The sequence below is a fragment of the Sander vitreus genome, chromosome 1 (genome assembly GCF_031162955.1).
Source record: "Sander vitreus isolate 19-12246 chromosome 1, sanVit1, whole genome shotgun sequence".
NCBI classification, from domain to species: Eukaryota; Metazoa; Chordata; class Actinopteri; order Perciformes; family Percidae; genus Sander; species Sander vitreus.
This window is the reverse complement of record NC_135855.1, coordinates 24,201,897-24,228,195: the sequence shown is the minus strand read 5'-3', so window position 1 is coordinate 24,228,195 and position 26,299 is coordinate 24,201,897. Positions and strand designations below refer to the sequence as shown.

Sequence of the window (26,299 nt, the reverse complement as noted above, 5' to 3'; positions counted from 1 at the left end):
CAAAGACCTTCTCACATAAGAATCAAATAGAATTTATTGTAGATTATTTAACAGTGTTCTATATTTTTTACTGTCTGTAGTTTTTGAATTTGTCAAATCATGCTTGTCCTCATTGTTTGCTTGATAATGTTTCCTGATAATAATGGGAAGATTTCCATATTTGCATTTTATATAAAATTTTCAGAGAGCAGACATCCGTTTCAAATGTTATCACTCCATTGAATGAGGTAGGGCCTCACCGCTTCATATCTATAATAGCGATAAACAACTGATAACGGCCATTAAACCGGCTGATAACAGTCGAAGTAGGTGGAGCAGAGCAGTGATTCTCTGTTATTATATTGTTTCTTAGATCAGTGGTCTGATACACCCCCACAGTACTATCGGGTCAGCATAAGTACCCTTTAATCGACACCATCCGTCGTGTTCCAAGTATGTTTATAACAGGATGTTATTTAACACTATTAATTATATAAAAGTCATACAAGACATAATTATTCTGGAGATGGTCTCTCTTTTCAGTACTGTAGGTTTGGTCAAGTTCAACTCTTGGAGTTGCAGAAGCTGCACGTTTCAGCCATTTATCATTTATCATCATTTATTTTTTAGCAATCTTTGTTGACTCCTCTGCTTGCTTCGGAAGTAGTTTTCACATATTCTTAATCATAACGTGTTGTTAAGGTGTACTTACTCAGGTTGGTGGCATGGTAGCTGGTAGTTTTTGTCTTTTGTGAAAGTAAATACACTAAAGATCGGCCTATTTGTGTGTTTTTTTTTTCTCCTAAACTTTAATAATGATCGCAAAACCTACCCCCTTTCGCAACTAAATACTAACTAAGTTGTCCTATTATAACAACTAAAAGCTGTGTGTTATCCAGCTCTTTGGCCTGGCATCATTGTGATGTGTAACCACTTGACAGTTTTATGGCTACATACTACATCTCAGCTCATTATGTAATGACCATGGTTTCCAAGAAAAGCAATTAGTTCGCAAATGGGTGCTACTGAATTTAAACAAAATGTTATCTTTCTTGTAATTGATATCACACACACACACACACACACACACACACACACACACACACACACACACACACACACACACACACTGCATATCTCTCCTGCATATCTGTAATTATGCTTACGAGCTACAGAATATGGATGTGACCTGTTGCAGTAATATGTCAGATTTAGACAGCCTGATTGTAAACTTGGAATTGCATATGCTTACTTTAGGCGTAGGATTCGAGATGAGTAGGGTCTTATTAAATTGTTGTTCCAGGGTAATATCTGGGACTTACATAGATGTATGGAGTTTTCAGCACCCTCTTTAAATTATGTCTGAGGGGTTATTCCTTATCGATGAACAGAGGTGAAAACAACCACACAACAGTGAAATACACCGTTATACTATATTTTTTCTTGAAGTAGTGAATCCAGTCAGTCACTCTAGTTTCTGAACTGCTGAATGGTTGGTTTCAAGTCAGGTAGCATCTCAACATCTCTTGTTGTTGTTGCCGTCAGCAGAAAAATGCTGCTGACAAAGAAACCTGATCAAATGCTTTGTGCCTTATGTCACCTCATGTCTTCTGTTTAAAGTTGCACTTGATCACATTGCAAAGACTACAGCAGAGAGCCGGATGCAGGTTCTCCACCTGCATGAAACAAAATAACTGTATTCGTAAACTGAATAAGAAAAGCAGAAGACCCAGGATTGCAGAAAGTCAAACAAAACAAAAATAACTAGCCTACCAATTTTACAACTGTAATTCTGTTTAAATGTTAGCATTGAAACCCAATTTGAAATATGTTTGATTCAAATGTTAAATATAATAGCGGCTGGCAGCTTGGTGTGTCAGGGCACTAAGAACCTTTTCATGTTTCCTGCCTCTTATTCAATGTAATGTTCCTGATGGGAAGTGCCCAATTCATAACCCTAATGACATACTTTCCATGTTTACATGGCTTAGTTTATCAGCACAGTAGATCTAAACCATGCTTTGTATTAAAAAGTGCAACACTGATTAGAAATTTCCTTTGGAGAAAACATACGGAAATCTATCAGTCAAAGTATTAGTTGATCAAAGAAACCACAGACAAACAATCACTAACTATGTATTATATAGTGTTCTGATCTTGTATATCATTATTTGCATGCAGTGTAGTCTTGTGCTAATGCATGACTAATGATCAGTTTTTTGTATAACAGTATATGTGGTTTGCGTGTAGTAAAAGTATTGTATATACATTGGTTCATACTGTCAGTATTTTCTGAATGTGCTCAGAATGGTGTGACTCATAGTGACCAGGAATCCCTTATACACAGTGGGACACTGAAAAACATTAGTCATGTCAGTGTGTATGTAACTACAGTAAACATTATGATACAAACATTTTGATTAGAAAAAGCCAGCTTTCGGTTCCATGGATTTGAAGGTTTGAGTGAGCAGAGGTTAAACAGTCATAGCGGGTATCAGATGGCTGACAAGGGGAGCTCACAAGAGAAGTGTGTGGGGGTTCAGACTGAGGGAGGGGGTTTGGGTTAAATGCACTGACTGCTTAACGATGACACAGTTCTCTCCAGGGGCTCTCCATACTCCCATGTTAGTATGGATCAGCTAGTCTGGCCCTCACATGCACTAAGCCTCACCCTCTTGGGCTACAATCCTCTTACTAACCCGCAGGTGATCCACTGAATGCTGCCGTGCAGGTGGCAGCGACATTGTTCATGTATATTATTGGGCACTATAGACAAACGTTTTCAGTCTCAGCCATGTGAGTCCCTTTGACTCCACCGCTCATCACATGCGTTGCAAGAGACTGCCTTCGTTAAGTCCACAGACAAATCATTCAAAGTGATCTGCAGTTACACAATGTGTGATTCCTGTGGCCTCACAGACACACAAGTACTTTCCCCACCTCTAGGTTAGGGTTAGGTCTTAATAATGAGATGCAGTGGGTGGAAAAATGGAAAAAATGATCAGAGAGTTATATTAAATCAAAGCACAGAGCTGCAGTTCGGCCTCCGTCTGCTCGTCCAAAACATCCTGTGAATCCACAACAGCGCAGCTGAAATGATGTTACAATTATACAGTAATCATATTTATAGTGTAATTTTGATTCATATATATTGTGAAAAATATCCCTGTCAAAGAAATGTCTTTCAAATATTGCGATATTATTTTACAGCCATATCACCCTACCCCGATTCCTACCTGTTGTGACCAAAGAGCATTATTTGACTGAAGTATCTGTGTGTAATAGTTGTACATCACTGATTAGCTGGTCATTTAAATTCTCATTATATTGGTTTTAATGATTTGATTGATGAAACCATGATTGGATCAGAGTCTAAAGATAAATGTTTTATCGTCCAACCGTTCTAGGATTACACATTAATCTTTTAAATTCATGCAGTTGTTATTCTTGATTGTCTCATGTTCTTGCACAGCTGATGAGTTAAATCGGTGTAATTCACTGTATTGCTCTTTCTTCACTGTATGTAGTAACACTTGACTTAAGGGCTTGTAGTGGAGGGTTGTTTCTCATTCAGTTCGTCTAATTGTGTAGCCACAGGGATAGTCAACAGTTCATGGCTCTGACTTAAAAAATGGTTAGATCTAATAACATGCTAAGATTTTTTTCTCGTGGTGTTAGCTCGATGACGGGAAGCCAGTGGGGGAGGATGATTTCAAGCAATCTGGGCAATTAACACAGGCGATGAGCTGAAAGAGCTGCACTCTGCTCCTTTACTTCATGCTGTATTGTGATTGGACGTGTGTGTGTGATTGTGTGTGTGTATGCTGCGTAATGTTTGCCTTTTTGTCATTATTTACTTAATGGACTCATATTATTTTCCGCCAAAAGTGCCTTTTGATTCCCATGCCTAACCTCGGATGACGCTTTTAAGTTGCTATGCTGATTAGCAAGACAAGGTTGATGCAGCTATTCACAGCTGTCAAGAGTCACAGTTTGTGGCCCTTCATTGTAATAAGAAGGACAAAGTCTTATAGGGACATCGAAAGACCTATGAAATCCATTATTCCGTCAAATTTGCTGGCTTTTATTTTAATACTTGTACATGTTTAAAGTCAACCTTTCGTCACAGTCTTGCCCTCTGTCTTCAAACTACTCTTAACTGGCCAGAAAGACAAGGACCATGAAAACATCGTGGTTGTCACTACAAAATGCAAGATGCAGGAAAAGCCCCCAAGCCATTGTCTGGATTTCTGTCTGTGTTTGTGACACGTACACAAAGACAATATCTAAGTCCTCAAAAAGTCCAGAGGTGGGGGGGGTGCTTGGTCTCTTGTCTATACCACGCATAGTGTTATGTTTATTGTGATGAAATTTGATTGATTATAAATTACTCCATAGCCCTATAGCCTATATCACGTTTAAGTTTTAAGAAATGCTGGCTTTTTCCTTTTGATGTTTTCCTTTTGGGTTTCATGTTCACTGCATACCTGTGGTGATGACTGCTTGTGCATCATTTCTTTTTCCAGCCATGTGCCTGAGGGCACTGCTGAGTCATACTTTAATTCTCACATTTCTCTGGTGTGCTTCATACATAATACTCGTACAGCTTTAGTCCTGCATGAATACTAATCAGCTTAACGCTGTCATTAACACACTCATACAGTCGCATGCATCCTGCTCGCAGCCACGTGACCTTAATGTAACCATCTTTTTGTTTCGCCCGCCGCTAGGGCTGGGCGAAATGGCCAAAATCTTCTATTAATTACATAGGTAATTTCATATCTCGATAACGATATATATCACAATATAGCATGTTTTCTGCTAATTTGATAAATAAATAAATAGTCTATATGAAATAACCACATGGTAAACCTATTTGTGTCTACTCCCGTGTGAATTAAGTTCTTGACAAATGAAATGTACTGAGTATTTTTTTTATTTTATTAATAACTTTAATGCAAAATGAACAACCTGCAAAATATATAAGATAGACATTTATATATTGTTTTGATGATATATATCGTCTTATCACCGAGCCCTACCCACCGCTGTATATCCCCTTTCACTGGGTGTTGCAGGTACCTGCAAGTAGTATTACCAGCTTAAAAAAACTCCACATGTTAGTTAAACAGAACATAATAAGTCACAATTAACTACTTTCTGTCATTGTTATATAATTGCCTTGGTCTCTATTTCCATCCTTTAGGTGGAGTTTTTGCCATGAGTTAAAGAAAATGATGACAATACTGATGTTGCAGTACATGACAGACAAGCTCTGTATGTTGTATTACAATGTGTTTCAGACTTGTCATCCTAAACTAAGGCACCTCAGAGCTCAATCTCACAAGGGCTTCAGAAAAAATAAAACCAGTTTTAAGAGCTGTGCATTTTTGTATTACCTGACCAAGGGATTTTCTTAGTGCAATCAGATATTTGTTTAATGTGACCAAATAAAGGACCCACAACCTGTGGTATGATGTTAAAATGACTTGCATGTAACCTTTTCAGAGCCTGTGTGTTTGTTTGCTTATTGCCTTCATTGCTTTCAGTTCTTTATCATTGTTGTACTAGCAGGCTCCTAGCCAACGTTTATAGTTGTAATATGATGGTTTTGCAAATACCTCAGATCAATATTATTGGCCTGGATTGATATAATAGATTACCATATATGGTAATCATACGCTATGTATTTGTCTGTGCTCTCTAGGTAGTCTATTGCCATAATGCTGGCTGGTAAAGGGAAAGTAATAATGCACTGCTGGAAACTAAAATTTGCATCATATTAGCATTCATATTTAGCACTGATTGTGCAATTGTTTCCTCTCCTTGTCTACAAACTGTGTGAACAAAAATCTACTTCTTGTCTTGGTTTAGTTTCTTTTAAAACTAAAGAATTAAATTTAAAATGGAGTTATTTGCATTTTTTAGGATATAAAAAAGCTTTATCTTTTTGTCTTTTTCACTAGAACAGAATTAATCTCTTTCAGTCTTTTCCCTTTTCATTTCTAATTGTTCCTCAAGGCTTTTGGTGAAGTGTCCAATCTCACATCACACAGTGTGTTTTCACTGGGGCAGGTGTCATGTACTAATGCTCTGTCCCATGGGAGACCCTCCTCAGACCCAGGCTTTGATTGTGGCCAGGTGCTGTTCAGGTGTGCACTCCACTTTCCACTAGAGTATGGGTCACAGGTGCTGCCAATGCTGCTCCCTCTCCCCACTCTGTCATTCACCCACACATACACATACAGTATACTGCAAGCTTTCACAGTAAGAGCTGCCTACAGTACTAATTCACAGTAATCATGTTTTTGCACATTCTCTCAAAAGTGATAAGTGCAAAATATATATATGTACTGTATATATGACCAGAACAGAGAGCAGTGAAGGGAAGACAAGAAGATGTGTTGCAGTACAGTTAAGTGGATGTAGCCGGTCATTATGCAGAGCTGCAGGGTGTGCTTATCTATTACCGCGGTCAGTGGAGCTTGAAGAGCTGAAGACGAGCTGAAAGGCCGCAAATCCCCTTTCTCCATTCACATGCCGCCCACATCTCCCCACACATCCCAGCCCTCCCTGTCCTCGTGCTCCTCTCAGCCCATCTCGGCCCTGCCCAGCCCTGGCCTTGCCTTTCCTAGGCCCTGGCCCCCAGCATGCGACTGGCAAGGCTTCCCAGCTGCAGAGGATCAGCTGTAGTCCCAGTAGGCCCGGAGGGGCTGTCTCTCCAAAGAGGAAGGAAGAGCTGGGGTATGGCCAAAGTATGATGACATAAGTCATCACACACCACGATTGTATTTATAATCAGTGGAAAGCTGTCTTCAAGTGTAGCTCGTTTCACTACCTTTTATATGAGAGAATGCTTGTTATGTATGTTGATAGGAAAGACCAAAAGCAGTTGGTTATAAGGGTCCAGGATACTTGTGCATAATCGTGTACATGTGAGTCTACAGATGTTGCACAACAAAAGAGTCAAATTCTGTCTTAACTTTATTTTGTGCTGAAAATACAGATTTTCGAGAAGCGGTTAAAATAAGTTAGAATAAATCCATATTCTGTCGCTAAGACCCATTGTGCTCGTTGGCCTTCTTGTACATCCGACATCTCGCTTTATTTTCAATTTTTCCTTTCTTTCTCCCCTCCCCCCTTTTTTTCATTTCCCTCGCCTCATGCTGCTGGCAGCTGATGCCAAGAAGAATGTTAGAGATTATTTAATACAAGCGCAAAGCTTAAAGGGAAAAGATTCATTCAGAACAATTTCTGTTAGTGGAACACTTAAAGTCTGCTGACTTCAGCGCTGCCATTGCCAACAGCACTGAATATCTTATCACTGTGTAACTTCGATATACAAAAAAAACATTTTGTGTCTTGAATCTTCTTTGCAGAAAGTCGTACTTACTGTATAGAACTGTAAACACAAACCATGCCAGTGAGTATGTGACTCATTTTTAATTTGGCTGGACCCATTTTTCATCTCTATACATAGCAAACATATTGTAAACTTCGATGTATTATGTAGTGTTGACCCTGGTACATCTTTGGTACTTGGAATTTACAGATGTTACAGATGAGAGCATTAAAGCTAAGCTACAGTTGTTTTCAATTAAGAACAACTTGAATAAATTGCGCTGTGTCCATAATCTTACCTGACACTATGTGTTACTGTACATACCTGTTGCACACATCTATATCTGATCCTGTACATTCAGCATTCATAGCTCATTTTTTCCTTTACGATAAAAAATGTCTTGGCCTTTGTGCAAATTTTGTCAGGTTTGCCCAATGGAATCCTGGTATAAACCCATGTTGGGCACAGAGATGGATCCCCTCCTTCCTTTCTACTACAACATAGATAATGCATGAAATTGACCCCTGATTACTGGACATCAATCTCTGTGACATGGACTAATTCAGGTTTAAGTTTGTAAAGTTTCACTCACCGAAAGCCTCTAACTTGAAAACACATTGAAGATTGAGTCCTTTGTTGACGAGCCCCAGAAAACCTGGCCAACAGTTGCTGGTTAATTCTCGTGCCCACCACTCCTAACCCCCGCCTCCATTTTTTCCACAGTCACAAATGCTCTCCTATGTGTCCTGCGTCCATGCGTGGTGTGCTGGCAAACAAAGCACTAGATAATGTTACACTCCCTTCTTGTTAGACTGTAGTGGATTGTGATTGGTTAATAAAATGCAAACATTTGTTTCGCCTTTACACCCACTTAACAATGCCTGGCACAGGCCTGAGAGTGTGAGGTGTGGGATGTGTAAAGAGAAGCACGGCACTGTGAGACTTTTTCTTCACAGCCAGGAATATGGGGGTGGGGAGGTACATTTATTTTAGTCTACTTAGAATCAACAAAACTCTTTTAAATGGCTGCTATAGTTTTTGCCCACAATACAATGCCATCTCCACAGAGTGCACTCATCAAACGATTTATCCCCTTCAGGCTGTTTGGGTGTTTTATTTAATGCAGGCTTATATTCCTAAAGATTTGCAGGGGTTTTCTTGTTTATGAAATTAGGAAATATGCCCACAGTGCTTGGAGCTGGATCAGCATTCCTAACCCATGTGTGTATCCTTACTTGCCCTTCACCTCGGATCGCTGTTGTTTCACTGTTCAACAGTTGTTTGCCAAACATCGACACACACTTTGATGTCACACACTGACTTGATTCTAATATCCGACTGGGGGACATTTCTTCAGCTTGTCAAATGTGCTCTTGTTTTTCTGGATATCCCTCTCTCGTGAGCTCACATGTGAATGTGTGATGCAGGGGGAGCATGTTAGCATCCCTATCGAAGCAGCATCCATTACAGTGTTGGTGGGAGACGTTATTAGGGAGCTCATCGCCTTCCGCCTCCTGAGAGGATGGATGTGTGATTATGAAGTCATCAGCCATGAACCAGTGAGGCTGTGGAGGAGCACCCCTCCTCATGGGTCCTCAGGGTGCCATTGATTGGTGACCATGTGTTTGTGCCTGATAGACTGTGAAATGGTGTGTTGCTGCACGGCTGTGTCACACCTGTGTCCCACCAAGGTGATTGATTGGTTTGGTCATGTGGAATGTTCCCATCTGGTCCGCAGTAATGCATTTTTTTCCCTCATTCGTGAATAACAAGCGCTGGCAGGAGAATAGTTGGGCTCGGAAAAAGGCAAAGGCCAAGCAAAAACATTTTCCCCTTTACACCTCCCCCTCTTTCCTTTTTACCAAATTAGAAAAAATTCAAATAGACCGAGCCATGGCACCTGATTATCCCGGGAGGGGATAAATACAATCAGGAAATCCACATCTCCTCTCTCACACAGAGATGGATTTTAGGAGAAAATAAAGTAGTGTGAAGGGCAGCAGCTTCTAATTTTTGATGTCCTATTTCAGGGCTAAAAAATGTGCAGTAAAATCTTTGATATCTCTGATCTAGCTGAGAATTTAGACACCTTTCCTTGATTAGTATCCCTTTCCAGATTTCTAGTCTAATCTAAAAGCAATAGAGGTAAGCTTCCCACCCCCCAAGCCTAATGTGTTATTTTGTTTCTCACTCCTGCATTCCTCCTGGTTTGATTTCTCTTAATCCTGGCCCCTCTCCTTTAATTGATCTATTTATTCCACCTAATGGCTAATTACACATCAAGCTGCATGAGCAGATGCATTTATCATCATAGTACATAATAATCAGTGACATTTCAACAAAGAAAAAAATAAATATGCAAATAAGAACTCATTAACATTTGCTCTTGCTGTTTTGAATAATGTCACTGCTGACAAGGCTGTATGCAGAAATTAATGTGGAGCTCAGGGCAGAGGAGACATGTTTCCTCAGTGTTTTATGGCTCTATCATTTTTCTCTGTCCTACTGTTGTTCCTGATGCTGGGCTGTAGACATTCACCCCCAGCCAGGGTGGAAGCTGATGTGGTACACTACCTCCCTTCCCTGTTTCCTCATCCACACTGACCTGAACTCTAACCCAGCCAGCTTTTATTCACTGTCAAACAGAACCTGGTGGAAGCATCAAAAGGCTTTGACAGGATGGATGTACACAAACTCTTGAGAAAAGGAAACAAAAGGAGGCATTTTAAAAGGTATGGGGAAAAAGTGAGTGAGTGTACATCTGATTTGTCCGTGTGCCGTCTCTTGTTGCCAGAGGAATGCATTAGTAACCACAGAGCCTGTCTTGCTGTACTTCCAAGGCATCCAGAGAGGCCAAAACCTGACTTTATATAGGATAGGGTATCCTGGTCATGATTTAATCCTCACAGAATAAGAATCATATTCTCTCCCTTTCATGGAAACAACACACATCTGTATAACAGTATTTAGGTCTTGGAGATCTCAATAGAGATTCATCAAAATTTCTTTTTGCCATAAATTAGTCCTGCTAGGGGTCTGACATTAAGAAATGGGCCATTGACTTTATAGGATTAATGTTTCGTGGTTTGGTGCCATGGAAGACATCCCATGAGAACATGAGCACAGACACCAACAGCAATTGTGTGGTTTCAACATTAACAACATTTCCTCATCCTGTATTATGTGTTTGTTTTAATGGTCTTGGCTTTCCTTGGAGTGAGGAAAATGGACATGTTATCTGGATGGAAAAAAAGAGGCCCTTGGACTGCATCTGAGAGGCTTGTGAAGCACGCTCACTAATTGGCTGTTTTTGTGGCGAGGGTTTTGAATTGATCCCTGGAGACGCTTAGGTGACTACCTCTCACATTATCAGAATAAGGGTCTGTACTGCAGCACTGTGATCAATAAGGAGGCACACTATGAATGACTGGCCAGCTTGCTTTTTCCTTCAGTAGGATTTCCAATGTTGTTTTTTCACTTCATGAGCTCAGCATGTTGGTAGCTGAGGTTGAACTGGATTGAAATTTTCTAGATTCTTATTTTAAGTCCTTTAATTCAAACTATTATCTTTTGTAGAGTTACAACTAATGTGAATTTGTGGACACTATGGAAAATAAGTGATCACTGATAAAGTTAGAGGACGCATCACAATGAAAAACTATTGCTCATACTTGAATTTATAATTATGGAACTTGAACAGGTGTACTGGTGCTTTCTCTGTGCTTGGTGAAGGGGTGTGTGGGGTGTTTTGTTAGTTGGAGTGAGTTGAACAATCTCAATATTACTAAGTTCAAATTAACACCAAATTGCTTTGTTTGCACAGGCTTGTGAAGAAGGTGCTCACTAAACAAATTGTCGTATTTTATGTCTCGTATTTTATATTGTGGTTATAGCAGAATAAAGCGTGTGGAATGCAGTTTAAAAACCAACCTAATGTGTGTAAGGTTGCTGGTTTAATCTTGTGAAATAGTAGAGAACATCTGGGTAAGGAAAGTGAAAGAGAAAATGTCCTTTCTAGTGTTAAATCTGTAGTTTACATTTGGTGTATGTCATTTGGTTATGGTTTTTATATAAGCCATTACAGGTTTCTACCACACCCTCACATGTATTTTTGTATTTCTTCAATTTAATTTGTATTTTATGTTCTGTGAAACAAATAAACTAAACTAAACTAAACTAGCTTAGAGCAAAGCACCTAACCCCCATCCTCTGTAATTTGGCTGTGTACCAGGTGTCTGGGACAGCAGTGAATGTCAGTGTATGTCAGTATATTGCATAAAGTGTTGCAAGAGCTCAGCAGGTTTCATCATTAAGCGCTGCACTAGTATTATAGTACTAGTATTTACTAGGGCAGTGCCCGTTGAAAATGTGCCTGTTTGGAACAGGCGATTGCTTGGCCTTTGGTATTGCTGCTTGTAGTATTCTTCAAAACCAAATTGTACCCCAAAATTACTCACAGAATGACCCCAAACCACTTCATATGCAACTCCACTGTATAGCCTATACTGACTTACAATGTAGGCTACATCAGAGGAAGACATTGTAGGCTACTACTGTATTTACCTGACAGAGAACGGGGCAGATTCAGAATGTAATCACAAAATATCACAATGAAAATGTGGAGTAATCAGACATTAGCATCATGTACTCATGGCAGTGTGCTACCCACCGAGAGAGAGAGAGAGGGTTTGATTCGCGGGGGTATTTTGGCTACGGTAATATTATTAGTGTTGTAAGTTAGCAGTAGACTTAATTAACCCGACCCAGGGTGAGTCTGATGAAAACTGATGTGTCTGCCCGGTTCAGCTCTGAGATTTTCTCGCATTGCACAGCACTGTGAAGGAATAATCTCAGAGATTAGTTATGTTCTGCCAGCTCACAGCAACTTAATACAATAGCAGGAAAAGAGTCCCCGAGGTGTATGTCACATTTTAGCTGCCAAAGCTCCGCTGCTCTCTGTCTCTGGTCCTCAGGGTGAGAGGGGGAGTAGCCAGCAGCTAGAGCGGCAAAAGCCAATGTGTTTACCTATATATTTAACGATATCTTTTGCATTTCTAATCCAAACAACGTCAAACGTGGCACTGCACTTACTCGTGCCCATAGCAAGACACCTGTCAAGATTGAAATCCATCGGACTAACGGTTCTAGAGATATGCACATAACAGACAGACAGACAGACGTTCCTGCAATTTATAGATAGAAAATGTGGAACAAGAGACCTGGAGCTGCTCATCCCAACCAAACTGGGCAACCAAACATATATGAAATAATGTACTTCCTTGGCAGCAATGAGAGAGCTTTCCAGAAAAATAAGATAGCAGTGTAACAAAAATGTTGGGCGGAATGGGTAGAAACAAGCCTCTCCTGATAAAAGGCACATGACAGCAGCCTGGAGTATGGAAAAAACAGTGAAAGACTGAAAGCATGGTATTTTTGGGTCTGGCTAAACAATAGCTGATGTCCAATACAAAGTGCTATATTTAGCAGCAACTGGGCAGTGTTGGGGAGTAACGGAATACATGTACCGGCGTTACGTATTCAGAATACAAATTATGAGTAACTGTATTCCGTTACAGTTACAATTTAAATAGTTGGTATTTAGAATACAGTTACATTGTTGAAATCAATGGATTACATGATGATACTTCTGTTTCACGGGTTTATTCACTCTCGCAACTCCATGCATTTCCCAGAAGCCCCAATATGAAAACGAAAAAGTGAGCTATTTGCGTGATCACTGATAGAGGTAGAGATGGAGCTGGAACCGGCACAACAGAGCCAGGGCAGGAATGCGTTTCTATCTTGGAAATTCAAACAGCATTTTACATTAAAGAAAGAGAAGGGAGAACGAAATATAACTGTGCACTGCAACCTCTGCTTGCCAGCAACCAACTTCCTTTCAGCGTCCAAATTCCTCCACCTCCAACCTGAAGAAGCATCTTAAAGTAATTTATTTTATTTTTTTTTAATTAGCCAAGGGTAGTCGTCTGCTGTAGTTTCACTGATAACCTTGCTATTTTGTAGTTGACGTGCGACTTTACATTCTTCTACGTGCTGATTTACTATCCCTAGAGACTAGCCCCATTTGACATGTTAGCTAACGTTAGCTAAAATTAGCTCATGGTAGCTTAGACTGCGGTTAGATTTTTGTAGTATGCAGACTACAAATACATCAATCTATCTACTTGTTTAGGTACACATTCAGCCAGTTGGAACAGAAGAACACACCAGAATAGGCCTGTTTAGTAAGCTGTATGTGATGGCCGCATTCCTACACTTATAAAATGCAATTCAATGTGGAAGTAATCCAAGTATTCAGAATACGTTACTCAGATTGAGTAACGTAACGGAATACGTTACAAATTACATTTTTGGGCATGTATTCTGTAACGGAAAAGTTTTGAAAGTATCCTTCCCAACACTGCAACTGGGCACAGTGCATCACTGAGATGTTATTAAGCTGTGTTGACCAACTAATTTGACAGATACAGGCACATTATTAAGCATATCCTGCTTCAGAGTGCCTTACATTGGGATGATGATTTCTGTCCTGACAAAACCTTAACCTCTGGCATTCTTAGCTTAGAGTTAAAATAACACTGAAGTGGCTTCACAACTTGTATGTGAAAGTCTTTGAGTGGAACAAAATACCAATTCTTAAATGCCTTTAAAATCTGTGGATTGACCTTATTATAGCTATTCACAGATGCTCCCTAACCAGCTTGACCAAGCCTGTGCAAATGTAGCAGTTACGGTGAGAGATACTGTAATGAAGGCACAAAGACACAAAGCTATAATTGCTGGCAAAAGTTTCAATGTATCGAATTGACATGGTATTGTGTGATTTAGCTTGACACTCAGATCTTTGTGCTTTTTTTGATTGTTTGAATGTAGCTGGCACATCCTTTTTTTCCAGCTGGTTACATGGCTGCAAATACTGTACTGTAGGTTTTTAAATAATATTAACAGCTAAGGACCAGTGTTAGCGCAAGGGATGGAAAGAGTAAAGCATGGACATTTAGTTTTTTGCCACAATTTGTCTCCGTGGAAAATTAGCAACTAATGTAATCTGTCTGCCAGGACACATTTTTATAGATTCTTCTTGTGAAAATGTTCACGATCTTAGGCCCGTTCTGACCTGGTTTGGATTTAAGTGATCGGATCACAAGCGGACACCTCGGTACGGGTGTTTCCACCTGGCAGTAGAATGTGTCTCCAAATGCCTTCTGAGTGACCACTTGTGATCAGATCTCACTTCCCTGCTCTATATGCAAATAAAGACGTACATCAATTCAGTTTGCATATAAGCTGGTTGTCTGTGTTTATAAATATCAGTTGTTAGTCCTACATAAATCATACATACATACATACATAGAAACGTGTGATGACTTGAAAACGCGCTGCCCACAGTCTGTCTGTGTGCCGACATAAAGATGTCTACTGACGGGCGGTGGGACCCGTGCAGGAGAAAAAGACATTTTTAAAAGTCTCTGTGTGTCATCTCTCAGTTTGTAGCTTCTAACTGCATCTTTGTGGTTTAAAGTTTAGTTTCAATATTATATCTGCTTATTTACTTTTATGTTACCTTTTAGGAGTCGTGTTACTGCTGATGAAGACCCATCATTTCCTGATTTTGCCCCTTCATAATAAAAGCATTTAAATAACAAAATAACGGGGGACTTTTGTGAAGAATTTATAGGAAATTAAACCGTTTCACAGCCACACTCTCCAGAGCCAACACAGCACTGTGGAGCTATAACAATACAAGACTAATAAATAACAAACATCCAAAACACACGATTCACTCTCAGTGGTTTCTGTGACATGAGAAATACTTTGAATGAGTGCTAGTTCCGCTCACAATTGAGTAGGCGGTCGTTAATGTGGCTGAGGAAACATTCCCATTCTCACTGGTATTAAAAATGTGGACATTTGAGGCCTAGACCACCTCCGGTGTGGTTTTAGTGATCGGATCTCACTGCGTCCTCAATGCGTCCGGACGTAGCCCTGCTCAGAACAAATGGGCCTACTCGTAAATAAGAATAACAATAAAAGTGTTGCTCTTGTTGTAAGGCTGTGATCACACAAGCTCAGAGGAGGGAAAACAAAGCAAAGCATTGATAATAACAAGCCAGTAACTTATAAAATGAGTTGTGCTTTTATTTGGAATAGTTGTGGAACTTTATGATTTAACAACTTGTTTTGAGTTTTGTTTTTTATTGGGAAATACAGATTCTTACAGTGACCTATTTTCCTCTAAATGAGTTACAGTCTATGTAGACAGGAGATTGTGTCACTGTATGATAAGGGTATATTTTATTCAGCTAATTTAGGCTCCTGGCTTTAGAACTGGCCAACCCAGCAATATGTTCCACTTGATATATCACTTTGTTCTACTTAACTTCAGCATCATAAATATGCATTCTCCTGAAATTTGAAAAGCAATTCAGCCACATAGTCTTAGTTTACTGAGCCTTTTATAAGCAGATGTTGTTCTCGGGTCGTTGCTTTATTGTAGAGTTTAAGAGGCTACACAGGGATTTAAACTGTCAGAAAGACATAAGGGATTAACTTGAAAAGTGACAATCGACTCTTGTCAGATTGTTTCTTTAATATCTGTTCTATCTACTAAAGAAGGAAAAAATACCTACTCATTGTTTCCAGCAGGAGAAGAAGATGGAGTTGACGAGTTACCGCTCTCGCACTGCTGAGGGCAGAGATGAGATACATGATCAGATCTCAGATCAGAGCTGCTGCATCTTCAGCAGGACAGTCTAAACCAGTAGTGTCAAACTCAATTTCACTAAGGGCCACACTGGAAAATGAGAATCACATCAAGGGCCAGACATGTACTGTATAGTTTATAGACATGCTTTTATTTAAGAGAAAAAGTCAAATATCTTTGACTGTATTATTGCACGTCTCATATAGCTTTCTCATTTACAGTTTGGTTGACTTAATGCCCTAAAAAAGTCAGCAAAAAAGTTCCTCAGCCATCATAGAAAAAAGCGCCAAAAAAGGTTGAAAAAAGCAAAAGCAACTTTGGAAAAAGTGACAAAAACTAGGTTTTTTTGGTTTTTGATTGTGAACCTAAATTGAATTGCGGGCCGTTTTTAAAATCTGAGAGGGGCGGATTTGGCTGGCGGGTCTTGAGTTTGACACGTGGTCCAAACAAACCATGACCTCTGCACACGGTACTGAAGTTAATCCCCACAGTACGCTGCCATGTGGCCGCCAGTCCCCTGAGCACTGCAGCATCCTTCTCTTCTAGCTGGCTGATTCAGGTCATTGGAGGTGGGGGAGGGAGGGGGGGATCATGACTAGTCGTCACACAAGTGCTTCAGCTGGCTTCAGTTTGTCAGAAATGTTTTGGTGCTGTTTGCAGTGACAGGTGATGGTATTTTTGACAGACTTTTCCCTGTGATTTCTGATCGTGTATGCTACTTGGTTATTGTTTCATCTTCTAATCTACAAAACAAATCAAGATCATAAGTAAAACTGAATTTTACCTTACCATATTTCAAACTAAATACAAGTGACTAATTATCTTTGAGAGACATTGGACATAAAATTGGTGCCTCAAATACACCAAGAGCATCCACCTTTCCAGTCCTAAGGAGGATAGGGAGCCTTTCAATGCTAAATTGCAGGCTCTGTGTCATGTTGAAAGACAGACACTTTCAAATCGTAGTAATACAGTGGTGTTGATCTATTCCTCTAAATACACTGCATGCACAATAGTGGCTTTAGCTCTTCACAATTATAATTTAAAAATGTGCATTTCTGCCTCCTGAACCAATTCTGTCTATCAAATTTTACATGCTCTCTCAGATTTAGCAAATCCAGACCAATTCCCAGTAGAAGACCATGGTTCAGTACATTTTTTAACAATATTGTGTCATTACATTTCAAGTCTATTATGTGTTTTTGGATGAGATTTTTGCAGGGTGGGAGACAGAAAGGATGCCATGTAGTAGACTGAATCAAAGCTTGGTATCTATTTGCACAATGATGCCTGAATACATTTAATGCTGTGTTTATAAAAGAAGCAAGTTAAATTGATACATTGTTGATAACTTGTATGTATTTTTGTGTTATACAGTGTTAAGAACACATTTTTTTTATGTTGCATAAAATAAGCAGACATGATGGCTGCAGTAAGTGAAAAATGATATGTGTTTTCCTATTGTGACAGGTAGTGTCCTTGTAGATGCATTGGCAAGAAAGTAGAAGTATGTAATTGCTTACAAATGCAGTAAATGATTATGCAAGGTAATTTGCTTAGTGATTCCTTACTGTGTATTCCGGTGTATTCAAAGTTAAGGCTTCACTGTTGATTGAGCATCTTAGTAGACTTTCTTTTGGCAGGTTCCGTTGTTTTTGGGGGCGCTGTGTGGCTGCTTCTCTGTCTTATAGTGTGGACTTAGACATTGTTTTCACAAACACATCTGTCTGCCCCGGTGGTGCCTGAAACTACAACAGTGACCATCAATTATTCACATCAGACACAGTGTGTGTGACAGAACACATGCTGCCAATGAATATTTAACTTTTATTCCTCAGAAGACATTTTTGGAATGAAAATAAATTCCACTAAACCACTTTTAGATGTATTAGACAGAAAATAAAGAAATTAAAATTCTCCGTCAAAGGAGATGTTTCTTCATGCTGCCACGATAGTGAACGTTGGTGGTAACCGACAACTTAATCCTATTTCTTTTTGCAAGAGCGATGGCTCAGAACTGTATCACATTATTGTTAGAAGAGAAGCAGCTTTGCCAGTTTAACCATCTTCCCTGATTTCCTCAGCTTCCTTCGTCTCTAGACGCAGCCTGCACAGATGCAGAACAACTGTCTCCTTCAGGACTGCGCAGATAAGCACAAGTGAATTCTCTTAGATCTGCTTCTGTTCACCTGCGCTTTTGAACGCCACGTTCAGATCAGCCAAGGTGTAACAAAAGATCCAGGCTGTGCAAGTTTTTAACTCGCAAAGAAATATTTACCTTTTCTCCAGAGTAAACAGAATTTAGTTCCAACGCTTGTGTCTGTGCTTGTAATATTTGGAAGTGTGACAAAAATAATGTACGACGCTGTTAAAGTTATTCATCATTCTCCCCAAGGAGCTCTCATTTGTTTGTTTGTTTGTTTTTCCAGGGGAGTAAAACTGCTGAGTTTGGATATTGTGATGTGTATGATTCATGTGTGTTGTGTGCTGTATGTTTTTTTTACCCGTGATGGCTGCTTGTGAGCCTTCCTTTGAGGTGTGCAAACGGAACGTGACACTGATAGAAGGACTCCCTGACAATTAACACTCTATCAGTAATTCATATTTATTTTAAATTTTCTGCATACTGAAAACTTTGTGAACCATAACACTGTTTTACACAAGTGCAGGTTTTGGTTTTGGTTTTTCTTGCGATCCAACCTAAGGTCCAACTAAACTACCGTATGTTTGTTGGATAGTACGACATGGTACACTGTTACAGGACCTGTGGGAGTCTCCATCCATCCATCCATCCATCCAGCATCAGATGATATCCAAAGAAAACAAACACAACTCAGCTGCTTACCTCAGTAAAAGGAACAACACCTCTTAGATATTCCAATGGTATTTTATTAGTGTAGAAGAAACCCTCCAGCCCCATAGGCACAATTACATACCAATCATTATCAATGAAGTTAACACTTTACAAGAGCAAATTAAGTGTTCATATTGCAAGAAGCACTGCAGAACAAAACAATCAAAACAGTGTATGTAATCTATTATTCGGTGTTCATCCAGGTGTGTGCGCAACTATCATAAAATATAACAGTCGTTATCACTGTCTTTTGTGTGTTTTTACAGGTAAATCGGAGAGGGCTCCATTTCCTGGCTATGGGAGGAATCCTGGGGCATCTAGCGGCCAGGTGAGTTCAAAGCAGAGCTATATGCAATTTTTAAGCCATAAATCAGCTTCTATATTCCCCAATATCATAAAACTGGTTGACCTGAAAACAAATCAAGCAACACATCCTCAATTGTTCTATATTGGTAGTCCTATTTATGCAAGAATATATCAAAAAGAGTGTTAACATAAAACAGTTAGAGCTCAAAAGACCCAACATCTGAGTTGGTACCCAGCTACAGACAGAGGTAGAGGTATCATGTAGCTCTTTTGTTTTTAGTTCGACCAGTAAACAGCAACTGAACGTAGCCGCCCCCCGTTTGTTCACCTTTTGTTCCAGATAGATAGACTGCTATAACTAATGACAACGTTTTTAAGCTGCAAGAGTTTGATTCTCTCGTTCTTGCATTAATCAAACATATTCACAAAAAGAGTCACAAGCATCCAAATTTGCATGCGTCCTTAGTAGTTCCATCCTGAATAGCTACAATAGTGTAAAAGAGGCCAGAGCCAGTGTTGCTGCAGGGATTCAAAATCATTGAACAAAGGCAACAGCAAACGTGAGTCTGTTGTGTCATGTGAATGCTGTGGCACCAGTGACACATTTTACAGAACCTGGTTTATTTATTTTTACATTACATTAGTCTTACGTCGCCTCTAACAGTTTTTCATGACCTCCATTTTAGTGCTGCAGCCTATTACACTTGTTAGACCAAACTAATGGGCCTCTTAGCCCAGTTTGTTGGGGTTGTAGAGGTTAAATAGATATTGGTGATAGGATGATGTGGTGTGCTTTCAAAGGTTGCCTCAGTCTGTCCTTTGACACAGAATAAACAACAGGTTACATATCACCTAATATGCAATGTGATACAGTAAAAACATTTTCACACTTTATAATGATCTTGATATTTACAGTAAACACTATGTCAATGCTTGCATGCTTTTTACTGTTGTATTATTTAGGGCAAGTACACACTTTAAAAATGTAGTTGATGGTGGTTGAAATTACTAGCGGAGTACAAGATTGTTATTTTTTTTTAAACCATCAACAGGTGAAGTAAACACACTTCTGACAATGAAAGCTAATATCATTCTTTAATTTTAAGCATTTGTGTGTTGGTTTTCTCTTTCAGTCTTCTGTAAGGTCGGACGTCGGGTTGGTGAGTCCGAGTCCAGTGACTCCATCAGGGAAGTCAGCTGCTCCTTTCTACTCCTTCACTGGAGCCAATCCTAGAAGACGTCCTCTACAAGATCCTCCGTCCATCGGTCAGTGCCGTCTCAATGATTGAAAGAAGAAATGCCCTGAAAATCGTATTTTATAGTTTTCTCTTCAGACACAAATGTAGCTTATGAAATCCGAATCAGAACCTCACGATAAACAGAATCCAGTTGAACTTGGGTTGGTGACACAGTCACTCAAGATTTAAACTCCAAAAAACTATGAAAGGTATGCTTTTTTATATTAATGAAAAAGGACATTGATATATTATCTCATTCTTTTTGTAAGCAAGTGGATACTCTTGCTACATTGTCTTTTTACCTAGTGCCACTGTGGAGTGAGTTTACTTGGCAGGGATGAATTTAACACAGGCCTCTTGAAGCGGCCTTGATTACCACAAACACGGTCAGGTTTTTGGTAAAGCTGGCAGCAAAGCTGGCACCCTAAACGCTCCATGCAGGAAAAACCCAGCAAACAAGTCTTTCAAAAGGTTAGTCCTCTTTGGTGCACTGCTTGACCACACTTTTTTTTTTTTTGCCCAATACCGACACACAACCCGGTTTGGGGTCGAGATAGTCACTGGCCCTACTCTCAATCACAACTATTAAATTGTAGGTCAACGGCATTAGCCCCGGTTCAACGTGGCATGGTGTAAATGCAGTGAAAAACAAGTACTGTATAATCAAAGTGGAATTACACTAGATAGATAAGTGAAAGTGTGTAAATAAAGACACATTTTCAGCACTCCATTACAGAATGAAAATGTAATTTGTATGTATCTGAAGTTGTAATTTTTGAAGGTTGTTTATGTGAAAATCACGATTTAATCACAAGTAATACTTTACTTCATACAGAACAATACCACAGAGTAGATTTTGTTGGTGAGTTTTAGTTTACAGCAGATTCATAGTTACCTCTTTTTTCTTGCCTGTGAATGACTAGATGTGCTTTCATCTCTCCACAGATCCTCTACAAACAAAAAAGGTTCGCAAGGTCCCTCCTGGCCTGCCTTCATCTGTGAGTGGAAGATCATCTACCTCTCATATAAATAGATTTCACAGTGAGCTTACTTATGCAGACACACACACACACACACCCTCTCAACACTTGCACACAAAGAGCGCTCTTGACATCACTAACACACTTCTTGGATGGGAATTCAGTTGCTTTTTGTAGCTCAGTGACACCAGTGATGCCTGTTAATTTAAGTTCTGACTTTTTACATGTGTTGTTTCATATTAATATGTACATGTCTCTGTAGGGCACATTTTTCATGGTTGTATGTATGTGTGTGTGTGTGTGTGTGTACATGCATGAATGTGTGTGCGTGCACTTCAAGGTGATTGATTTTCAGTGCTGCCCTGTCACAGTCTAGCCTCCTCACAGCCTCTCCTGGGAGAAAGAGGCTGTCAGAGCGGATCCCCAGCTCTGCTCTTTTGATGTTTAATTAGTCATTACGTAGCCGAACAGGAGGACAGACAGAGATTAATAGCACAGAATATCTGAAATTTCTATTGGTAATGATCCCGGTAGAGCAGGAACCATTAGGATGCAGAGAAGTGTGGAGCTCAGCTTGCATTCGCTTAGACAGGGGGTGTTGGAGTTCATTAATATGCATAAATCAGTAAGTCAGATGTTCATTGTTAAAACCCTGGTGGATTAGCAGGTTTTATTAAGCTTTTGCTTAAAATTCCTAGAACTGGCACAAGACAATTCTTTTTTTTTCTTTTCTTTTTAATAAGAAGCAACTGGTTTACCAAAAGCCCACTCTTTTATTTCCTTAAACAATGAAAAGGGTTTTCTTTTCAGATTGTTTTTTGGTGAGGGAGTCTGAGACTGGATTTGCCTTTCAGAGCTTTGATAATCGTCACCTCTGTTCATGTTACTCTGAAATCAAATATGGAACAGGCTGCTCAACATAAAAGGCTGGCATGTGTTTTGTTTCTGGATTTGTATTTGAAAAGAAGTTTGTCAGAGCATGAGGGAGAGAAGCAGTCTCTCTGACAGCAGCAGGAGCGTGTGCTGCCTTCCTCTTAAGTAAGTGATATATTTGTCAGACAGAGTAAGGGAGGTAAAAAAAATGGTTGCCTCGCGGGTTACATTTCTTTGTTGTGTAAATGGACTCTGGGCTTTTTTTTTTTTCAGTACTTAACACGTAGGCGCAGGTGCGGTTCTGTGACTCATAAGAGTACAATCAAGCAGTACAATGCTATATGGGGAAAAACAGTGACAGAGCATGGGATAAAATACAGCTTCTTCTTGTCACTCAGCGCTTCTCAGAAGATAAAGCCTGGAGCTCAAAGGAATTATCCCAGTTAGTCTTTGATCCCATTTGAAAGAATAAAGATGGTAGTGTTGAATAAAGGGCTATAGGTGTCTTATAACCTGCTGACAGAGAAAGGACAGAGGTTTTTTTTGTTAGGTGGTATACGTGGAAAATGTTTGAGTAGGAGGTTGTCTGGCAGCTTTTAGGACGTGTAAGGATGTTGGTATTGGAGGAATAGGTGAGGTAGGGTGGCATGACCTATAAGATGGTGTAAAGAGCTACTTGTGGCCCTTAAAAATATGTAAAGTGACTGATGCAGATTGCTGTCTAAGGATGGCTATCAGCCAAGACCCATGTTTGTGTCGCTGGCACGGGCACTGGAAGCAGTGAGGGTGATGTTAAAGAAATGTCGAGAGGAAGGCACACCTGGAGTCAGAGCTACTCTGCCAGAGGCAGCTGTGTGAAGAGCCTGCTGCCTACCTGTAAACCCTGAATGCAGCTGCAAATGCCACTGAAAGCTTTTGCTTGTGTAAGCAAGTGTGAGAGCCTCACCAGAGACTTTAATAGCTGCTTGATTTATAAAAAAAATCAACACAGTGCATCCTATCATTATGTCTACTGCTGGGAATTTTCTTATTTATTTATTTCATTCTGAAATCCCCTTTTGCCTCCAGCTTGTATTCTAAAAATAAATTTCAGAGTTTTAAATCAGATTGGCAATGTAAGTTGCAAGCCCAAGCATGATTTGTGTGTGTACACTACATGATGGAGCTGAATCAAAATATTTACGGGAGCAGCACATCCTCTGTGCATTTAGGCTTTGACACTGCAGTGCACCAGAATGTGAAGGCTATCTAGACAGGCCAGCTGGCTGATTGCAAACATTTAAATGTTTCTTCATCTTATATACAGACACCCTCCTCCCTCAGCCACACACTTACCTTCCTCTGTGGTCTGCTGGATGTGTGTTTGCAGACATGGGATACTGCAGCTGTGGTTGTAATTGTGTGATGCGTATGCCTTAGAAATTCTTATTTTCTGCCGTTATTCTAAGGATTGTTTAACCTAGTTTTTTTTTCAGCCTTGCCAAATGAAGGAATGGAACAGTAATTCAAAAACTTTGCTAACAAATTTGGAATATTGCTTACCGCCTTGTGTGACAGAAGAACATCTTTAACGTGCTAAGGCATGAAAGCTTTTATTTTTGTTACAGTAGACACCTCGGCTATAATTGGCTGCCTGCATTATTTGACTGTATAATCTGAGTGCTGAGAGCAAAGGACAGAGCATGTTGTCATTGGACAGGCTGATACGCTAAGGGATGCTGATGGGCAGCTGCGTGGGCACCTGACTGAAGATGGAGAGAGAGAGAGAGAGAAAGAGAGGGTTTTGTGGCTTGTGGGGGAAAGTTGCATCTAGGATATTTATGGGAAGCTGCAAGGGCATGGTGTGTGTGTGTGTGTGTGTGCGCGTGAGTCAGTTTCTTTGTGTAAATTGTGGCCCCCCCCCCACACACACACACACACACACACACACACACACACACACACACACATGCACGCACACACCCTTGTCAGAAGGCAGCTTGATGTGACACTTCCTCCCTCGCTTTGGTTACGATATGGCTGCAGGATGAGAGAAAGAAAGTGGTGGGCTGAGATTCAGCTCCCCTCAGGGACTTTTTCAAGCGAGAACCCTGAGTGTGGATGACAAAATAGATTGACATTTGCTTTTGACAGATCACTCAGACACCCTTGTTTCTCAGAGATCTGTACTGTGTGAGCGGTACGAAAGGGATTCTGCTCTAGGCTCTGAATCTTAAGACCAAGAGATGTTCCATGCAATTCTGTCTGGTGCATGACATTCAAAAAAAACATATTCTCTCTCTCTCTCTCTCTCTATATATATATATATATATATATATCATAATATTGTACTACAACAGTAACCTAATATTCCTGCTGCTGAGAAAGCAGCTTCTTTTTGTTTGTTTCCTTTGAACCACAGCATGCCAGGGCGTAGTAATAGGACTTGGTGAATAGACTGTGGATGAAATGCATCAGTAAAGCCCTATGTAAACATCCAGGATCACTCCAGGCCTTTATAATTCTCCAGGCAAAATTAGATTTTAGGGCCTCCCAGCACAGTGGTGTAAAGCTGCACATGCACAACAAATGCATTTAACATCAACACTGGGAGGGTTAAATCATTTAAAAACAAATGTGCACATGCATGCAATTCACATTACCTCCTGCGAAGTCCACTGATGGAAGTGTATTTATAATTGTTAATGAGTCACTCTGCAGAGCCGTGTACCCGAGTCCAGTGTCATTATTTCACAGTGCAGCCAATTCCTAACACAAGTGTGGTAAAGCAAGGCAGGTTAGGCGAGGAAAACTTTAGGCACTTTTGTGCCTTCAAGGAGGTCAAACTTTCTAAACTGTTTTGAAACGGCAGTGTATGTTCTGTTCAGTATGTCATTAGTCGTGCCAGGAGAATGATTGTTCACAATTTTTATGCTTGTGGAAACTACAATTACTCTGGTTATGTCATTATAAGTGCCTGGTTAACTCAACTATGTTTATATATCAGCGGTTTTATTTTAATAATGTAAGAAATTACATTCTGTTTTGGTGTTGAACAAATGTGTAAAAAATGACTACAATAGTTGCAGCACAGGTTGTAATACGCTAAATAAGTTTTAAAAAAATCACATTTTTTTGTGCATCAATTTTGGATTTAAATAATTATTTAAATTAAATAATTTCACCTGATGCAAAGAAGACGCATTTTCTAGCATACTAATCTGAATTATTTTAGTATTAAACTTTTACCAAAGTATCTTTTCTAAATGTCTACAATTTGTATTATCAATACAAGTACGGAGGACCTGTTTTATTAAACATTAACATTGACATTATTCACTAGTGCTTAATTTAATGTAAATATGCAGAGGAAACTGCAAATCACTTAAATGAAATTAGAAAATTGAAAATTTGTACAATGACATTTTGACATTTTTTGTGTTAGCTTGCCTGCCTGTGTCAGTGCCAGAGTGACCTGATATTAACATTGAAACAAATAACTACATGCCACACTTACAGAAAGTTAACAGTCACTTCTGCAGTTCTAAGCAGCTTTCACCTGCCTTTAGATCATTGTTTTGGTTCTCTGGTCCACACAGAAACTGCGTGGTTGAGTCTCGCTCCTCTCATCGAGCCCACCCATATAAAACCATAGGCAGCAAACAAGCTCAGACAAGCCAAGTATATGCTGCCTGCCCAGTGCAAGATGACACACCAACCCAGACCTGTAAGTGAGTGCTGTGCTTCCTGTCATCAAGTAAAAACTTACCCATATTGCTCTGTTTTTTCTGGATGTGTAAGTAGGCAGGAAGGTCCTAGATAGTGTACATAAGCTTTCGCATAGTGCAGCGCTTGTACATGGTAGCTGTTATGCAGACCTAAGTGCATTTGTTTTTTTATTCATTAAGGATGGATTTACCTTGTGTAATGCTGCTGTCATTTATTTGGAATTTATTTTAGGTGTGTCTGGAATTTCAGAGATGTTGTGGGTGAACTATATATTTTTGAATAGGTTATTTATCC

General features: G+C 39.7%; 1 protein-coding gene across 3 annotated transcripts in view; it reads left to right on the top strand.

The window, feature by feature from the left end:
* The window catches only part of tcf12 (transcription factor 12), a 77,522-nt gene that overhangs the window by 20,315 nt on the left and 30,908 nt on the right, over positions 1-26,299 (top strand). For all 3 annotated transcript variants that reach the window (XM_078249218.1, XM_078249199.1, XM_078249189.1), the window contains exons 6-8: positions 19,167-19,228; positions 20,340-20,472; positions 21,390-21,442. In XM_078249218.1, the coding sequence (XP_078105344.1) occupies positions 19,167-19,228; positions 20,340-20,472; positions 21,390-21,442 (248 nt within the window). The remainder of the gene's footprint in view (positions 1-19,166; positions 19,229-20,339; positions 20,473-21,389; positions 21,443-26,299) is intronic.